The sequence below is a fragment of the Euphorbia lathyris genome, chromosome 1 (assembly GCF_963576675.1).
Source record: "Euphorbia lathyris chromosome 1, ddEupLath1.1, whole genome shotgun sequence".
Lineage (NCBI taxonomy): Eukaryota > Viridiplantae > Streptophyta > Magnoliopsida > Malpighiales > Euphorbiaceae > Euphorbia > Euphorbia lathyris.
This window is the reverse complement of record NC_088910.1, coordinates 8,369,245-8,389,110: the sequence shown is the minus strand read 5'-3', so window position 1 is coordinate 8,389,110 and position 19,866 is coordinate 8,369,245. Positions and strand designations below refer to the sequence as shown.

The window sequence follows — 19,866 nt, the reverse complement described above, 5'->3', positions numbered from 1 at the left end:
AATGGCCTGTACACACTCTTAGGTAGTACTGTGTTAGTCTCTGCAGCAAATCTCACCGAGTCTAAAACTGATAGAACCACTCTTTGGCACCTTAGACTAGGTCACGTGAGTGAAGTAGGTTTACATGAACTTAGGAAGCAGGGTTATTTTGGTAAAGATCACATAGGAAAGATAGATTTCTGTGAGAACTGTGTCTTAGGGAAGTCTAGTAAAGTCAAGTTTCCTAAGTCAGCAACACATAGAACCCAGGACATTCTTGAGTACATTCACTCAGACCTATGGGGGCCAACAAGAACCAAATCTCATAGTGGGAGGACCTATTTTATGACCCTCATTGATGATTACTCTAGAAGAGTATGGGTTTATGTTCTAGCTCATAAGAATGAGGCCTTGCAAACGTTCAAGGATTGGAAAATGTTTGTGGAAAATCAAACAGGAAAGAAAATCAAAAGGTTGAGAACCGACAATGGTTTGGAGTTTCTTGACAAAGATTTCATCACTTTATGCAAGAAGTCAGGTATAACCAAACATCACACTGTTCCTGGAACTCCACAGCAGAATGGCCTAGCAGAGAGGTATAATAGGACTATCCTAGAGAGAGTTAGGTGCATGTTAATCCAATCCAGTCTCCCTAAGTCTTTCTGGGCTGAAGCAGTGCAAACTGCGTGTTACCTAATCAATAGGTGCCCATCATCTGCTATAGGTTTTAAAACACCTATGCAAATGTGGTCTGATCACCCTGAGGATTATGAAAAACTTAGAGTGTTTGGTTGTTCGGCTTTTGCACACGTTAGACAGGAAAAATTAGAACCTCGGGCTCTAAGATGTGTTTTTATAGGCTACCCTATAGGAGTCAAGGGCTATAAGTTGTGGTGCCTAGAACCTGGTTATAAGAAATCCATAGTCAGCAGAAATGTTGTGTTCAATGAGATGGATTTTCCTTATCGGAAAAACCAAGAGAAAACTCAGTTAGAACCGAGTATTCCTGAGTCCATTCAAAACCTTGAGAGTGTTAAGAATGAGGTGGAGCTTGAAGAAAATAGTGAAAACACCCATCAAACCGAACAAGAAGTCAGTGATGGTAATTCTACTGAGTCCAGTCAAAGCTATAGACTTGTTAGAGACCGTGAAAGAAGAGTCCCTAGGGCCCCGGTTAGATATGGTTTTGAGGACCTTGTAGCTTATGCATTTAGTGTTGCTAAGGAAGTACAAGAATCTGAACCTGTAACCTATAGGGAAGCTGTGAATTCGGCTGACAAGGAACAATGGCTTAACGCAATGAAGGATGAGATAAAATCTCTTGATAAAAATGAGACCTGGATTTTGGTAGATAAACCTCCTGATAAGAAGTTGGTCGGTTCAAGGTGGGTGTTTAAAAGAAAGGAAGGGATACCCGGTGTAGAGAAACCTAGGTTTAAAGCTAGGTTAGTGGCCAAAGGGTTTACTCAGCAGGAAGGTATAGACTTTAATGAAATCTATTCACCGGTTGTTAAACATAGGTCTATAAGGATTATTCTCTCTCTTGTAGCTCGTTTTGACCTAGAATTAGAACAGTTAGATGTCAAAACAGCTTTTCTTCATGGAAACCTGGATGAGGTCATATATATGCAACAACCAGAGGGTTTTGAAATAGGAGATAAAGACCAGCGGGTATGTTTGCTTAAGAAGTCTCTATATGGTCTGAAACAGTCCCCTAGACAGTGGTACATGAAGTTCGATGAGTTTATGATAAGTCAGGACTTTCATAGGTCTAGTTATGACTGGTGTGTGTATAGTAGAGACCTTAGTGATGGCTCTAAGATTTATCTCTTGTTATATGTTGATGACATGCTTATAGCTTGTCACAACAAAGCAGCCATAAATCAGTTAAAGGCACAACTAAACACACGGTTTGAGATGAAGGATCTCGGGTCAGCACGAAAAATTTTAGGGATGCAAATTTCTCGAGACAGAGGAAGAAAGAAGCTGTTCCTAAGTCAATCAGCTTATCTGAGCAAGGTGTTAGAACGTTTTGGTATGACGAATTCAAAGGTCGTACTCACTCCACTTGCAAGTCACTTCAAGCTGAGCAGTAAGCAAAGTCCTCAAACAGATGAGGAAAAGGAAGACATGGAGAGGGTGCCATATTCCAGTGTTGTAGGCTGTCTAATGTACGCGATGGTCTGTACACGCCCAGATTTGGCTCATGCTGTGAGTCTCATTAGCAGGTTCATGGCAAATCCAGGAAGAGCACATTGGTCAGCGGTGAAGTGGGTGCTGAGGTATGTCAAAGGCTCATTGAGTAAAGGTTTGAGTTATGGTGGAGCTGAAGCCCTAGTGGATGATGTAGCGGGTTTTGTTGATTCTGATTATGCTGGTAGCATTGACACCAGAAAATCCCAAACCGGGTACGTATTCACAGTGTTTGGAACAACAATAAGTTGGAGGGCAAATCTACAGTCAGTTGTGACTTTGTCAACAACCGAGGCAGAGTTTATTACCGTCACAGAGGCAGTAAAGGAAGCAATGTGGCTGAGAGGAGTCTTAACGGAACTTGGAGTGATACAGATTGATGGTTTGAAGATTTACTGTGATAGCCAAGGAGCTATACATCTGTCAAAACACCAAGTATTTCACGAGCAATCCAAACACATAGATGTGAGAATGCATTTCGTCAGGGATGTGATTAGCACTGGTACTGTTCAGGTGATGAAAGTGGAAACTGAGGATAACCCAGCCGACATGCTGACCAAATCTGTTTCAAGTAATAAATTTGAACATTGCTTGAAACTGGTTAGGATGGTCAGTGGTCCTTGAGTGTATTTTCTTCACTAGTCGATGGAGTGATTAGAAAGACAAGGTGGAGATTGTAAGTCGTTGTTTTCTATCACTAGCTGATGATGATGAGTCAACAAGTTAGCATGGTGCTGAGCCAACAAGTCAGCATTGTAAGTCGTTGTTGTTTTCTATTACAAGAATGATGCTGAGTAATCAAGTCAGCATGTGTGAGTTATCAAGTCAACATGATGCTGAGTAATCAAGAATAATGCTGAGTTATCAAGTCAGCATGATTGTATGTCATCAAGTCAGCATGAGTGATTCAACAAGTCAGTATGATTATGAGTCGTCAAGTCTGCATGGCTGTAGGGCAGCATGGTACTGATGTGTTAATACAGGTCAACATGTTCGTGCTGTGTTACCGCTGGTCAGTATGGTCTTGCTGTGTTAATACATCTTGAGTAAGGATATTTTGGGTATTTTCACAATCTTGTAAAGGCTATAAAAGGTCTAGGTTGGGAAGTAGTTTTATACGAGAGATTATCTTAGACTAAGTCATTTTGTATACACTGTGATATACTGAGTTGGGGATTGGGAAAACACGTGAGTTCCTAGAGAGGAAACTGTTTCAAACTTGTTGTAATCTCCATTGATTAGTGAAGTTGCTGGATGTAGGCATTTAAGCCGAACCAGGGTAAATTCTGTGTGTATTCTTTTGATTGTTGTTTCAAGATCAAATCTGTGATCTTTGTGAACTTTGCTTATCTGTGTGGTTGATTGATCGTTCGAAGTTAGAGTATAGTTCAACATATACAAGTTCAAAAGATTATCGGAACACTTTAAAAATTTAAAAGACCGATCAATTTTTTTAGATAAGTTCAGATAACAAATGATATATTAAACCTAGATACATTTGTTCATGAAGTATAATAATTAATTATATTTGTTCTAATTATATGTGCAAAGAGATCCCTTCGCATGTGACATTATTGCTAATAAAGGAGAATTCATGTCCTCTAAAAGTGGATTTAGAAACAAGTAGCTTTTGAGTGGGACGTACTAATACTCCTTCCATTTCTTATATAAATTATTCTAGTAAATTAGTTTTTTTTTCCGAACATAAATTATTCTAAGATTTTAAAAACTTTTTATTTAGTTTTTTGATTTAAATATTAAATTTTTGTTCTTTGTATATGTGTTTTTTTAATATTTCAAAACTATTCTCCAATAATGACACGAGTACAGTAGCATGAAATATTTCATCTGTTGGTTACACGGCTTGGCACCCACCATCAGAAGGATTTCTCTCGTGTTGTGTTGATGCTGCATGTTTTAACACTGATGGTCGTACAGGGATAGGAGCAGCAGTACGAGATGCACATGGGTAGTTTGTAATAGGGAGATGTGCGGGTCTGTTATGTTGTCCGACAACACGAGAATGTGAGGCCGAAACTCTATTACAAGCTATGCAATGGCTACAAGTTGATGGAATAAGAAATGTGGTTTTCAAATCTGATGCTAAACAAGTAATTGATGCAATAAATTCTACTTCTGTTGATGATTCTGAATTTGGGGATAGAATTATTCAAATACGATCGATTCTAATATCAAATGACTCTTACTCAGTCAAATGGATACGGCGGCAAGCGAATGGGATGGCACATGTGTTAGCACAGTCTTCTCGTTTATCTACTTACCCTTATGTTTTTAATTTATTACCGAGTTCTGTTTCTGTTTCATTGTTACAATTTTGCCATGATCTGACGCATTAATGCATTATTTTTTTGTTTCAAAAAAAAAATAAAATAATGACACGAGTACAAAGGAAGTATATGAAAACTGAAGCAACTAAATATATTGGCAAAATATTATGCTAGTTGTTGCAATTAGCAATAATCAAATGCAAACATTTAATAAATCTTCTTATAATAAAAAGGATAAAGTTTACCCCTAACATTACAGTCAAGAGTAATTTTACTCCTAACATCTAAAATAGTACAATTTTACCTTTAAGATTTGCAGTCAAGAGCAATTTTACCCCTAACATTGTTAAGTTGGGTCAATTTGAGAAATAATTCATCAAACTGTCTTCTCGATTATGAATCTTATCATCTACACTTCATATGCGAGTCATTTTTATCACTCATTAGTAATTGATTATACAGATATGATTAGACGTAAATTTAAAAAAAAAAATATACCATCGATTGTACGAGTTGGACAAAAAAAATTCAAAAAATTTCACCGAATTTATAAGTTTTAATTTTCAATTCTATTATTAAAAACATAAAATATAAATTAAAAAAACGAATTGATATGCAATTGGTGCAGAATAAGGAACAAAAATAGTTGTATTTTATAATAATATCTGAAATTGAGGGTAAAATTGCTTTTGGCTACCAACGTTAGAGGTAAAATTGCTCCTAATTATATATATTAGAAGTATTTTTGCATCTTATCCCTAATAAAAATGTAGCCGCCAAAAAATTCTTGTCATCCTCATTTAGGTTTTGGGATTCTCTTACCGCTTTTAACCAAAAGATAAGCTCATCCGTTCCTTTGTTTTGCTTTTTCTTTATAGAATAATTTTTTTTTATTGATCTCCTATAGTAGATTTGTTAGTTTTTCTTTATTTGTAGTTTTTTGTTTTTTCTCCGTATTTGAGTGGTTGTGATATGTCTCCATATATAGGTTTCATTCAAGGAAAAACAAATAAGTTTTATCTGTAATCACATAGATATGACTCGTTGAAATATCATAAAGTCATTCTTGGAAAAAAGACTATAAAGTCGATTTTGGATGGAGTGTGTTTCTCGTCGTTGTGCCAAAAACAGTTTCAAACACTGTCTGGTATTGCTCTATCACAATCTATGATATTGAAAATGCAGATTCAAACTTATGTGATGTACTTCTATACTTCTAGATTGTAATCATTTAATTAATTATGGTATTGAAAATTAATTAAAAACTGGTAGCTAGCCCACAGTTTCATCTAATATATATATATATATATATATATATATATATATATATATATATATATAAATTAAAGCTGAGGTTGTAAAAACAATGCTTCAGGCAAGCATTTGAAATTTAATTTTGAAAAGTGGTTATTTAGACATAATGTATCAAATAATATAAATTTAAACTTAATATTCAAGAAAGATAATAAAAAAATTAGCCTAACTTCATAAGATATTTTGCTATTTAACTATCACTTTTGAGCTTTCAAAAAACCAGGTAATATGTTATTAATACAATTAAAAAGAAATGGGTTAAATTTTTTCTTTTATCAAATCACGAGGTAATTTTAGAGAGTCTGCACCACCATGATGGCACTTTTAAACCATGTCCACATCGAGACTACTCCTCATTTGCTGATTGGTCACCTCAAATGGGTGGGACAGCTGGTACAAATATTTAAGATTGCTCTATGTTCAATGTGAGGTTTGAACCCTCACTTTTTTTTTTTGTTAAGGGTGGAAAAACATGTTAAAATACTAATAATTAAGTTTGTCACGTATAAGTTAATCACAAAAAAAATATTGTCAAATTGTCTAAAATATTTACTGTAATACTAATATAATTACAAATAATTAACAAAATGTTTGAAACTATTTCAATTTATCTACAAACTCGTTTGGAAGGTTCAATATGACTGTTAAATAACAGTTAAACTAGTTTTTTCAATTTCAGTAACGTAAGGTTAAAATTGATCTTGCTTGAAAACGTTATGGTTAAATTTATAATTCAAATTGTAATTGAATGTAAAGAAAATGTAAAAACATGTAAAAAATATAATTTCAAATTCACATTTAAAGAATAAAAGTATTTTTAACCGAATTAGATGTTCACTATTAACTAATTTGGCAAAAAAATGCTTAATTAATGAGTCCAAAAATAAATTGTGAGTGGAAATTTAATATGCAACCGAAACGGTAGACTAAATTTATTTTTAAAAAATAATTATTTTCTTTTGTTATAAAACTGGTAGTTACCTGTTCCTATACAAAATGAAACCAGTATAAAAAACTATTGGTTTCACCCTTAGTTACCAAGATCCACAATGGATAATATGTTAAACCAGGATCACATAAAAACCCTAAATTAATCTATTAAACTCTTTGCAAATAGAAAGTTTGCAAAAAATACGACGATGAGTGGTTCATTACACCCATTGAAAATGTTTTAAATATGAAAGAATTCCCATTTTTTTTGTGTGATTTCAAGCAATTATTCATAGTTTATGCAAAATAAAATCAAAACTTAAATTACAAACACAATTACTCCTTAAATAAAGTCGCATCGATGAGAGGGTGCACGGAAATCCATTGCACCTTTATCATCAAAATCCACTGTCGAAAGAGTAGTTCCAAACAGTTCGGGAAGAAAATCCAAGGGTGAAATATGCCTCATACTGGTTCCACCACTAATCGAATGTATATTTAAAATCAGTACGTTACTATTGGCGACAGTTTGAAATATCTCAATTTTCAACCTTGATATGCGTGTGTGGGGTTAAAGAATAGTAAAAATAATGCGGACGTGCCAGAGAAGCTAGTTCTCGAAGGGTAAAATAATAATTGAATAAAATAAATGCGCCTAAGACTTTTCTAAACGAAAAAGCGATTGATGACTGTTATAATGACTGAAAATAAAAATAACAGTCATGGCTCCCGACGTTGCTTCCACCCCAAACCACTAAATTTCGGGTGCTTGGGTAAGGGGCCAGTACGTGGCGAACGGAACGGTTCATCAAGTCATTTTTGGCCTCAACCCCCTAAATAGGAATGACAGGTCGGTCGGAAAACAATTCTTTAAAATATGGTACCGAAAATAAAAGCAATAAAAGCAACACAAAAATATAATTTTTTTTTAATTTTTCTTTTATATTTTTATTGATTTTGTAGATCTTTTTTCAATGTTTTTTGTATTACACATGTGAGAAATAAAGCATAAAAATTACAACTAGCAATATCACTTGAAGCTAACAATTCAAAGCAACAATGCAAGCCATAAAATGTAAATTAAAAATACTTGCAAAATATGTATGGAGATGAAACAAAAACAAACAAACTTATTGACGTCGTTAGAGTGGCCGCAGGCGAACCTCAGAACGTCATGAAACTCGGATCGAAAATCTTCGCATTGTTCGGGTAATTTTGAGCGAATTGGGAGCAACTTAAAAAAGTTTAGAGACCAAACCAGCAATTTGCCATTTAATTGAATAAACAACAGGAATTTCTGGAAAAAAAATAGTGATTTTATGGGACTTTGGGACTCGATTTCGATGCCGATAGAGATCGGGTTTGAACGAGACGAAAACTAAAATTTAAAGTTCATGTGTAAAGGAAGGATTTGGAAGTGAAATCTTGGAAAAATATTAAGCAACGAGTTCAGAATAATTTTTTGAAAATAGCTATAACAAAATAGTTGTTTGATTGTTGGAAAATCAAAAGTTTGATTCTGTGTTGTGAAAGCTATTTCAAGGACGAGTTTGAAAGATCAAATTAATTAAATGTATTTTTTTTGGTAGGGAAAAGAAAGTAAAGACAAAACAAACACCACAACAAATTAACCCGGGATTAGCCTAGGAAAGCTAACCCCCACAATATCTTCAAAAAACAAAGATAACAGGAAATCAGGAGGAGAAGAAAAAATAGAGACGCCCAAAGCCCTCTCATGGCCCACAACAGCAAGTCGATCTGCCACTCGATTCTGCTCCCTGAAAACATGGCAAAAGTTGATAGAATCGAAAGAGGAGCAAATCCTTCTAATTGCTTTAACTAAATTCTGGCTCCCTAAACACATAACCCTTTTATCAAAAATCACCTTGATTGCTTCGAGATTGTCTGACTCCACTAGCAGCCTCCTAATCCCCAACCTCTGCCACTCTAAGCCCAGAAAAGATACCCCAGAGCTCAGCAATAAAAGAGGAGACCAAACCCAGATTCTGAGCAAAACCTGACAATCAAGCACCTCCTGCATATCTCAATATACCGCTAGCAGCAATTCTTCCGTCCTCTTTACACGATCCATCGGTGTTCAACTTTACCATCCCTTCACCTGGTCTATCCCAGCCTATCAGATGAACAATCGTCTTTTGGATAGAACCTGCTAAACTATCAACCTTGAAACTCTCAACTATTGAATTAACTTTTCTGAAGAAGAAAGCCAGAAAATTAGGAATGACAACCGCTTCTTCTCCAAATACCTCAACATTCCTCCAATGCCAAATTTGGTGGCAGACCACAGCAAACAAAATTACTCCATGTTTGAGCTCAGCCAACAACTTCCCTTCAATACCCTCCCTAAACCAGTCTTGTTCTGAATAGGAAAAGAAGGAAGAAAGACACTACTCAGACAGAACTTTCCTCCACACGACCTTACTTCCAGCACAATCTCTAAGAACATGACAACTCGTTTCTGCATGAGCTTTACATCTACTACAAGCATCAGAGTCCACCAAATGTCATCTTTTCCTTTCTGCATTCGTTAGAAGCCTATTTTTAGCACAAAGCCAAAGAAAACTCCTAATACGATAAGGTACCTTCAAGGACCAAATACATTTCCAAACGATTGAAGGAGGAACATCCAAATTGTGATTAAAGGTCTCAAAAGCAGATTTACAAGAATAAGCACCATTATTAGTAAACGACCAACAACGAGTATCGTCATCTTCCTCCATACTGCTAACTTTAACTATAGAGTAAATAACCTATGCTAAAAATAAATAATCTATGCTAAAAATATAATAATTAAATTATCCCAACAGTTACATTTTCTATCCCAAAGGTCCATTAGGGACTTGAAAGGTCTTTTAAATTAAATACATAATTTGATCACTGAACTTTCATAATGTTTCAAAATTATCATTCAAATTCAATTTGTTTTACTAAAATCATTCAATTTTGAAATTTGTCTCAGTTAAATTACTTCGGAAATTTCAAGAGCAAAAAGACACCAAAAAAATGACATTACTATCACATCAGCAGTAATCAACTTCCACCATTAATCAAAACGAATATGATTGATACGTAGCTGACCGAAACAACATGTAACTGATACCTAGCTAAAAATCCCCTAAAAGTTTAATCTATTAAACTCTCTCTAATAGAAGAAAGTTTAATAGAGAATATAATGAGTGATTTATTATACTCCATTGAAAATGCTCTAAATATAAAACATTTTTATTTCTTCCATGGTTTCAAACAATTATTCATAGTTTATGCAAAATAAAAATCAAAAGTTAAATTACAAATACAATTACTCCTCGAATACAGTTGCATCGATGAGAGGGTGCACGGAAATCCAGTGCACCCTGATCATCGAAATCCACTATAGAAAGAGTAGTTCCAAGCAGCCCGGGAAGAAAGCCCGAGGGTGCAATTGACCCCGATACTCTCTTCCTGGCTCCGCCACTGCTCGAATGTATGTTTAAAATAATCACATTTCTCCATCCCAAAGGTCCATGAGGGTCTTGAAAGGTCCAACATCATTGACCAAAAAATCTGCCTTCTGGCCTCTTTCTTGTGGAATTTGATCTATCTTTTGCAAATCTTCCTCACTTAGCTCCCAATCAAATATCTCCAAATTCTCTTTGATTCGTTGTTTGTTAAAGCTCTTCACAACAACACTAACATTTTGCTCGTAAATCCATCTCAAACATATCTTCCAAAAAAAAAAAAAAAGGCAACCATTAGGTATTCATCTCTAATATTGTAGTTTATTTATGCATTAATTAACTATAATACAATATTTAGAATAAAATGTCTTATTCTGATATTTGAGATTAGGGTACGACAATATTTATGATGAAAATAAATTATATATTTGAGATTAGGGTATCTCCAATAGAAGGTGTCTGAAAAAATACTTTTGGCAACTTTCTAGCAAGGGTGCTTACCTTTTTCTTTAATATAAAATAATAATTTACATTTGTATGACAATATTTATGATGAAAATAAATTATATATAAAATAATGGTTTGTAGGGTCATGGTGGTAACTTTTAAAGTTGCTTACTATTGGAGTGTTTTTTAAAAAAAATTGCCAAAAATGACATTGATGAGTTAGAAAATAAAATATTATATTTTAGTATGATGTGTTATTTTTAAGCAATTTCTATAGCAACCTCTATTGAAGATGCTCTTAGTAGCGGAACTAAAGAAGAGGGCTCGGGGTGAAATTAATGTAGGACCCGTAGCGACCTTTCTTTTCAGATGGTGCGCCGCCTAAAATCGCCTCTTAGTTGACTGGGTGCAACGGGTTTCCTTGTACACTGTTTTCTCTACTACTTAGAAATATGTATAAGATTCAATCAAAGAAATGACATTTGCTAATGTCAAAATATAACATAAAAGCTATTTTTCAACCTTACTATCAAATTACTACTCTCTCCATTCCATAATATTTGTCTTTCTAAAGAATTTTTTGTGTTTCATAATGTATTTGATTCAATACATACATGCTCATTAATTGACTTTTACCAAATATACCCCTATTTAAGTTGTCCTTTTATTTTGGAAATGGATAAAAATTAATTAATGGATGCAATTAATACAAAGGTAACAAAAACTTTTTAGTTAAAATTAATTACATTTCTTAATGTTTATCCCTTAATCTTAAAAGACAAATATTATGGAACAGAAAGAGTATAGGGGTGTTTGGTTGCTGCTTTTCGTGCTCCTGTTTGCATTTTCACGTCAAAATGAAGACTTTTAGGTGTTTGGTTAATTACTTATTGTTTGCCTTTTACACCTGAAAAGTAGCTTTTTACAAAAGCAGAGAACCTCTGCTTTTTGGAAACGCAGTTTTTTCCAACAGCAAACAATAGGTAAAACAAACGGGCAATATTAGTAAATTTCAAGAACTCGGATGATATTTAGGCGTCTTTAATTCTCCGATTTTTTAATTTTGAGGTCATTTAGGTGTTGTTTCGTGAGGAGAGAGAAAACTAATGTTTAGAGAGAACTCAAAAAATTATGATTTTGAAAAATCGAAAATGTGGTTCCATGATAAATATGGTACTAAACAAATTTAATTTTTGAATTTTTTTTTTATCTTGAGCTCATCAATGGTCAATTTGGCAATGTCAACCCAAAAGTCATTGATTTTGTATATTAGCGATAGCACAATCACCATTTTGATAAAAGAAAACCACATGACGTTATCTGCAAATCAGTTTAACCACGTGGTTTTTTATTTTTTGGAATTAACCCTATAAGTTAATCACAATTTTTTTTTGTCAAATTGTTTAAAATGTTTACTATGTTACTCATACAGTTACAAATAACCAAAAAAAGATATACGAAACTATTTCAGTTTATCAACAAACTTCTTTCGAACGTTTGTTGTTACAGTTAAATAACAGTGAAACCATGTTATTCAAATTTTTGGCAACATAAGTCTAAAATTGATCTTACTTGAAAACGTTAAGGCGAAATTTGCACTATTTCATACATTAAGGCTAAATCTGTACTTGTTTGAAAAAACATTAGTGTCAAATTTTGTCCTTATTCCGACGTAAATTATGGGGACGCTTTGATCGGATTTTGCTTTTGGAAAATTGAAGCATTAAAGAGTAAAGATGAAAGAATATAATACCTGAGCTAGTGTCTTTCCCCTGGAAATAGCAATCTCTTTCAAGACCTCACAATCCATAACTTGGTTAGTTCCCCATGGAGTTCCTTTTCCTCCCAAGGGAGAGTATGCTGTTGTATGAATTCCTTTTTCCTCACAGAATTCCTTTAGCTTCTTCTGTTGCCAACATGGGTTCATCTCCACCTTCATTAATTCATTAATTCTGATTAAACCAGATCGGGTATTTGATCGAACTTTGATCAAACAAGTTCGATATGCAGAAAGGAAATTATAAGCTAATTCAAAACACAACATTCATGTTATTTAACTAAATTTGCCAACTTCTTTAAAAAATAAATAAATAAATTTGCCAACTAAATTTACTCACTAACCCTTTTGAATGGTGAACGACTCTCTCTGACTCTTTCTTTTCTCTCTCTAAAATCCCCAAGTAATTTTCTCATACTTAAAATTGAAGAAAATCTGTTATTCCTATTTACTTGTCTCCTTACCTATCTTCACTCAATTTCTCAATTTCTGACACATGGTATAATTATATATTAATCAAAGTTATTAGCATTAAAGTATGATAAGAAAAATAATTTGATAGTGCATTAAAGTATGATAATTAAATCGTGTGTTAGAAACTAGAGCTAATTACAAATCTAGCCCAACTAAGAAGGGTCATTTATATATCTAACCCACTTTGCTTCCATTTTACCAAATTAGACCATTTCATCCACTTTGGACAAAATTACCCTTAGTTCTATTGATTGATAGATCGATTTTTGATATCAATCGTTAGCGATTTTTGAAGTATTATGTTCAATTTCCCGTAGAAATTGTATGTTTTTAGCTTATACGTCTGTTTTTCTCGCTGGTCTTGCCTCTTTCTTCATCTATAATGGTATCATTTCAATTTTCTCAATTTTCCAACATTTTTCTCCATTGTTGTCGCATTTGTGACGAAATTTGTCGCATTTCGTCACAAATGCGACAACTGTTGTCGCATTTCGTCACAAATGCGACAACTGTTGTCGCATTTCGTCGCAAATGCGACAACTCTTGTCGCATTTGTGACTCTGCGACAAGTGTTGTCGCATTTGTGACGAAATGCGACAAATTTCGTCACAAATGCGACAACAATGGAGAAAAATGGTGGAAAATTGTGGAAAAAATAGAAAATTGAAACGATACCATTACAGATGAAGAAAGAGGCAAGACCAGCGAGAAAAGCAGGCGTATAAGCTAAAAACATACAATTTCTACGGGAAATTGAACATAATACTTCAAAAATCTCAAAAATCGCTAACGATTGATATTAGAAATCGAAGAAGATGAACCGAAGAAGAAGAAGAAGAAGAAGAAGAACCATAACCAGAACTAGAAGAAGAAGCCGAAGAAGAAGAAGCGGAAGAAGAAGAAGAAGCAGGAGCAGATCCATCGATCAATAGAACTAAGGGTAATTTTGTCCAAAATGGATGAAATGATCTAATTTGGTAAGATGGAAGTAAAGTAGGTTAGATATGTAAATGACCCATCTTAATTGGGCTAGATTTGTAATTAGCCCTAGAAAACTAAGTGGAGGACAAATAAAAAGACGGGAAAATAAAGGGTTAAACTTCCAAAAGAAGTAATTTAAAGGTCATGTTCTTTTTTACTGAAATTAAGTAACCTGAACTAACTGAATGGAATGCTATTGATCTGAATACTACTGAACTGAAATTATATTATTAGACTTTAAAAATAAAAATAATTAAAATAAAAATCTTATAATAATAATGATTCTAATAATAATAATAAAAAATAATTATAATTATAATAAATAATGATAAATTACTAAACTGAACTAAAAATATCTGAACTGAATTGAAAATATCTGAATTGAATTAAATTACTGATACTGAAATTAAGTGACAAAGAACAAGGTCTTATTCTCAACCTAATGATAATAGTTGGAAAATAATTCCTTAAAATTACTGTTTTTTACTTTATAGTAAAAAATAGTCCAATTACGATGGTGGGCCCACCGTAATAGTAAAAAAACAAAAAAAAACATTGTTTTTGTCGTAATGATAATATTACAACGGTGGATCCGCTATAATGGGACAGAATTAAAAATAACCCCGCAAATTCCAACCATTAACGGCTTGGGAATAATTTTCATAAACTACCCCGTTTGGGTTTTAATTTAACCGAAAATAAGGACATGGTGTAATAATAAAAAAAGATAGAAAAAGCCCTAGTGAGAGAAGGTCTCCTTCTCTCTAGGGTCTTCTACTCTTCTTTCCTCTTCCTTTCTTGCCGCCGCCCCTCCCCCCCCCCCCCCCCCCCTTCCTTCTCCTGCACCCCATCCCTTTTCCCTTTTCCCCTCTTTTCTCCTTTTTCTTGAAAAATATTCAGCTTAACTCAAATCTCACAACAAAGTTCAAAGCTACTTTTATATAGTTGAGGAGGAAGAAGGAAGCTTGTCTTCCTTCTTCCTCCTCCCCTGCATTTTATTTTTTCTGTTGTGTTAGTTTGTTTTCCTTGTGTTGTATCGTTTTTGGATCTGACATATTTTATCCGATCTCTGAATCCGTTTGGCGTGCATCTGTTCGTTATAATCTTTGTTCCTGTAACCTTTTCTGTTGTAGCAAGTGCAGAAAAGGTAGATCTTATCCGTAGATCACTGGATCTACGTGGATGCAAAAAAAGAAGGGACTTAGATCCGGTGTTTCAGACTAGGCCAAAGGATGAAGATTGGACTACAGCTGTTCCGCTACAAATCTAGGGTTACGATAAATATATGGTTCAACGGTCCTCTATTTTAGATGTACCTTTTATGGTTGTTTTTGCTATTTATAGTTTTTTTCTTGCCTTTATGGTCCATGTAATAGGCTTTGCCTTTATGTATGTGAGGTTTTACTCCTGGATATTGTCATGTTGTACTATCAATCTTATTATCTAATGAAATTTTAGTATTCCCATCAAAAAAAAAAAAAAAACGAAAATAAGGACATCAAATTTGACCCACTTAAAATACACTTTTAATGCATTTAGATAAGACCCAAGAAATCCCCAAATTATTAAAAAAAAAAACGAATTAAATCGTAATAGCAAATAAACATAATACGAATCGATTTTCTAATTTTCGAAAATTAGCGACAAAATTAGTGTTTCTACTAAAGAACTCCCTGAGCCGAAAACAGAACACTACATTGTTCTTTCAACTTTACCTTGATTTGTTGCAATTCATTAATTATTTCATGGCAAACTTTATTTTTAATTCTTAATTTCAAATACTTCGAACTTAATTAAAAATTTAAGCCATTCACAACAAATTCTCCCAAACAACTAGAGTCTTAATTATAAAATAATCATATATGAACTAACCTGATTGAGGAAAGGAATAATTGATGCAGTGGCAAGCAATTTCTCAATCTTCTTGCGAGTAAAATTGCTGACTCCAATTGCTTTTGTGAGTCCAAGTTTTTGACACTCTTCCATGCTTTTCCAAACAGATTCTATATCCAATTCAAGAATATCTTCTGGCTTAAACCCGTATGGACTAGATCCTTCCTTGAAACTAACTGGAAAATGAATCAGATATAAATCAAGGTATTCCAATCCAAGATTCCTGCATCCACGCATCCAATCAAACAATAATCATGATTAACAAACTAATTACAGCAACTAATTTGAATCATCCATCTAATCAAATAGCTAATTGAGAAGGTTTAGGGATAAATTCTACTGACAATCACTTAAATCAATTTACTAATTCAAGATAAACTAGCCGGAATTAAGTGATTGCCGGTGAGATTTACCGGAGATTTAGTTTCGTAATTATCCATCTAATCAAATAGCTAATTGAGAAGGTTTAGGGATAAAGTCTACTGACAATCACTTAAATCAATTTACTAATTCAAGATAAACTAGCCGGAATTAAGTGATTGCCGGTGAGATTTACCGGAGATTTAGTTTCGTAATAATCTGAATCATCCATCTAATCAAATAGCTAATTGAGAAGGTTTAGCGATAAATCCTACTGACAATCACTTAAATCAATTTACTAACACAAAATAAATTAGCCGGAATTAAGTGATTGTCAGTGAGATTTACCGGAGATTTAGTCTCGTAATAATTTGAATCATCCATGTAATCAAATAGCTAATTGAGAAGGTTTAGGGATAAATCCTGCTGACAATCACTTAAATCAATTTACTAATACAAAATAAACTAGCCGGAATTAAGTGATTTCCGGTGAGATTTACCGGAGATTTAGTTTCGTACTTGAGTGATTTGCGTATAGCAGGAAGAACAAGATGAGTCTGAGTATCGGATGAGAAGAGCTTTGATGTGATGAAGAGTTCGTCGCGAGATTTGATTAGACCGAGTTTTAAAGCTTCAACGATGGCGTCGCCGACTGCCTTTTCCGACTGGTAAGCGGAAGCAGTGTCGAAGTGGCGGTAACCAGCTTCGATTGCGTTGAGGACTGATTGTTTAACTGCTTCTTCATCTTCTCCGAATGGAAATCCAGCTGTTCCAAACCCTATCAATGGAAAATCTGTTCCCCCAATTTTCACATTTGGTATCTTTGCCATTTTCTCTTCCTTTCCTTCAATTTCAACTCTGGTTTGAATATTAGTTAATTTCTAGTTTCCACTTTCAACTGTACTTTCTCTATAAAAGATGCAAATTGTCAAGTTGTGGGGAAATTATCACATATATTAATATGAGTATAAAAATATAACATAAACTTATGATTTCATTAAAAATAAATAAATAAATAAATTAGGGATAAAGTGTAAAAATACCGGCTAACGTTTAAAGTTTAAAATTGTGCAATTTTACATCTAAGGTTGGCAGCTAAGAGCAATTTTATCCTTAACATTGATAAGTTGAGTTAATGTTACACATTATTATAAAACACATATATTTTGTTGTTTATTCTATACCAGTTGCATATCAGTTTGTTAAAAAAAAGAGTTCATACTTTCTGTAATTTAATAATTGAATTGGAGATTAATTATAAACTCGTTGAAATATTTTGAATTTTTTGTCCAACTTATACAATAGACGGTATATTTAAAAAATTAATTTTTTTCATATCTAATCATATGTTTACAATATGTTACCAAAGAGTGATAAAATGACTTGCATGTGATGTTTAGATGAAAAAATTCATGACCGAGAAAACATTTTGATGAATTATTTCTCAAATTGACTCAATTTGATAACGTTAGAGGTAAAATTGCACTATTATAGACGTTAGGAGTAAAATTGCTCATGACTGTACACGTTAGGGATATTTTTGCACATTTATACTAAAGTTTTTTTAGGTTTAATACATACTTACACTCTTAAATTTGATCAGTTTTGTCTATTAACATCACGACCTCTAAATAACATATCACACCCTTATAGTTGACTTTAAAAACCTATCACACACCTATAGTTGGTTTTAAAAACTTATCACATACCAAATCGTTGATCTGTCATATTTAACAGATGAGGTGACATGTCCGTGCTACAGAAAAAAAATAAGCCCGTGAGTTCGTTTTGTATGTCGTCTCATCTGTCAAAGATGATGAGTCAATGATTTTCTGTGTAGAAGGTCCGAATGAGCCAACTATAGGTATGCAATAAGTTTTTAAAACCAACTATAATTATGTTATAGGTTTTTAAAGTCAAATATAAGTATGTGATAGGTTACTTTAAAAGTTCTGAATACCAATAAACAAAACTTGTCAAGTTTAAAGGTATCAATATGCATTAAGTTTTTTTTTAAGTATAAATTTAATTCTAACATATTAAATTAGACCATTGACATCAATATAGTTAAATTAAAACTCCAAGCCTATAGGATTTTGGTGTTCTATATTGGGACAGAGATAGGCTTCATATAAATATAATATTTAATCAACTAATCTTAGTTAGGCTGAGCTGGTGTTTGTTGACTGCTTAATTGGCAGATTCCAAACCCTTTATATATATATATATATATATATATATATATATAGCTGGAAAAAAAAACTGATCCTGTCCAACCCTGGGCCTAACCCGACGCACTCCTAGTCTATGCCCAGGTCCGGTTTTAATGGTATTAATATATATATAGAAAATTTTAGGGTTCTTTTGAGTAATATTCCCTATCAATCAATTTATAACACATGTATATATATTTCTGTTTCCACCAATCATGCCCATGTAGTGAGATTCAAAAATAATTTTGATTGGCCAGGAGTATTACTCCCAGAGTACTGTGAAATTTCTCATGGATAAGGTACAAAAATATTCATAATGTTTATAGTCAAGAGCAATTTTACCCATAAAATTATCAAATTGGATCAGTTTCAGACATTATTATAAAACACGGATATTATGTTCCTTATTTTGTACCAATTGCATATCAGTTTGTTTTAAAAAAATCATATTTTCTGTGATTTGATAATAGAATTAGAGATTAAAAATAAAAAATCTGAAGCGTTAATGATATTCTAAGGAACTTTAATTCTTGAAATTTTTTGTTTTAAGGTCATTTAGGTGTTGTTTGGTTAGGAGAGAGAGAGAATTTTTAGAGAGAGAAAGCTTTAAACAAATGTGATTTTGGAAAATAAAAATGTGGATTCATGGTAAATGTCGTTCTGAACAACTTTAATTGTTAAATATTTTCATTTTGAGGTCGTTAACGGTCATTTTGTAGAGTTAGTTAAAATTGAGTGACTACCGGTGTTAAAAAAGTGTAAAATTTAGTGGTCATACCATTAAAAATTGAAGTTCAGTTGCCATAATGTTAAAATAGTGTAAAGTTCAGTGCCATGGGTGTAATTTATCCTATATATGAATGTTGTAAAAAACGCTAGCGTTCATCGGACGGGTATCGCTTTTAAAAAATTTAGTTGAAGATTAATCGGATTTATATTTTTATATTTTTATTTGTTAATAAAAAAATTATTAAATAATATAAAAATATTTAATATAAAAATATACATATATTTGGAACATATATCTTTAAAAACGTGTAAACATTAGTATTTTAATAACGATATCATTAAACCAATTCAAATAAATAAAATATAATGTAAACAAATAATATAATTCATCAAAACAATGTATTTAAGTTTTTAAACCATATCATGAAAATAAATAGATAATACAGATAAACCAAAATATCTTTAAATATTAAACAGAATTCACGAATAACCATATGTTATTATTCAAAAGTGAATTAATAATAAGAAAATATTTTTGTCTATCGACACTTAGGTTGTACTCGACGGTCCTGTTTGGTTCAGTTGTTAGCTCACAACTATTTTAGTAAGCTGTTTGCAATTAGCTAATCGGTAATTAGTGTTTGGTAAATTTACAAAGAAGTGTTACTGTTAATATATGAAAAAACAAAAAATACTCATTATTTAATAATATAAATAAACATGTTGTACAGAATATTGATAAAAGTAATCCAAATAATAGATGTAACATTTTTAGGGCCCGTTTGGTTCAGCTGTTAGCTAATAGTTATTGCGGTTGCTGTTAGCTGTTT

The 19,866-nt window shown here is 32.9% G+C and overlaps 1 protein-coding gene across 1 annotated transcript; it reads right to left on the bottom strand.

Annotated features, from left to right (window-relative positions):
• Nucleotides 1-9,926: 9,926 nt before the first annotated feature.
• Nucleotides 9,927-17,008, bottom strand: LOC136221108 (non-functional NADPH-dependent codeinone reductase 2-like). The gene is made up of 4 exons (XM_066008871.1): nucleotides 16,614-17,008; nucleotides 15,714-15,957; nucleotides 12,363-12,542; nucleotides 9,927-10,428 (listed from the first exon to the last, which is right to left on the bottom strand). Exons 1-4 carry the CDS (start codon nucleotides 16,922-16,924, stop codon nucleotides 10,204-10,206), a joined length of 960 nt encoding a protein of 319 aa, XP_065864943.1. The 5' UTR covers nucleotides 16,925-17,008; the 3' UTR covers nucleotides 9,927-10,203.
• Nucleotides 17,009-19,866: the final 2,858 nt, after the last annotated feature.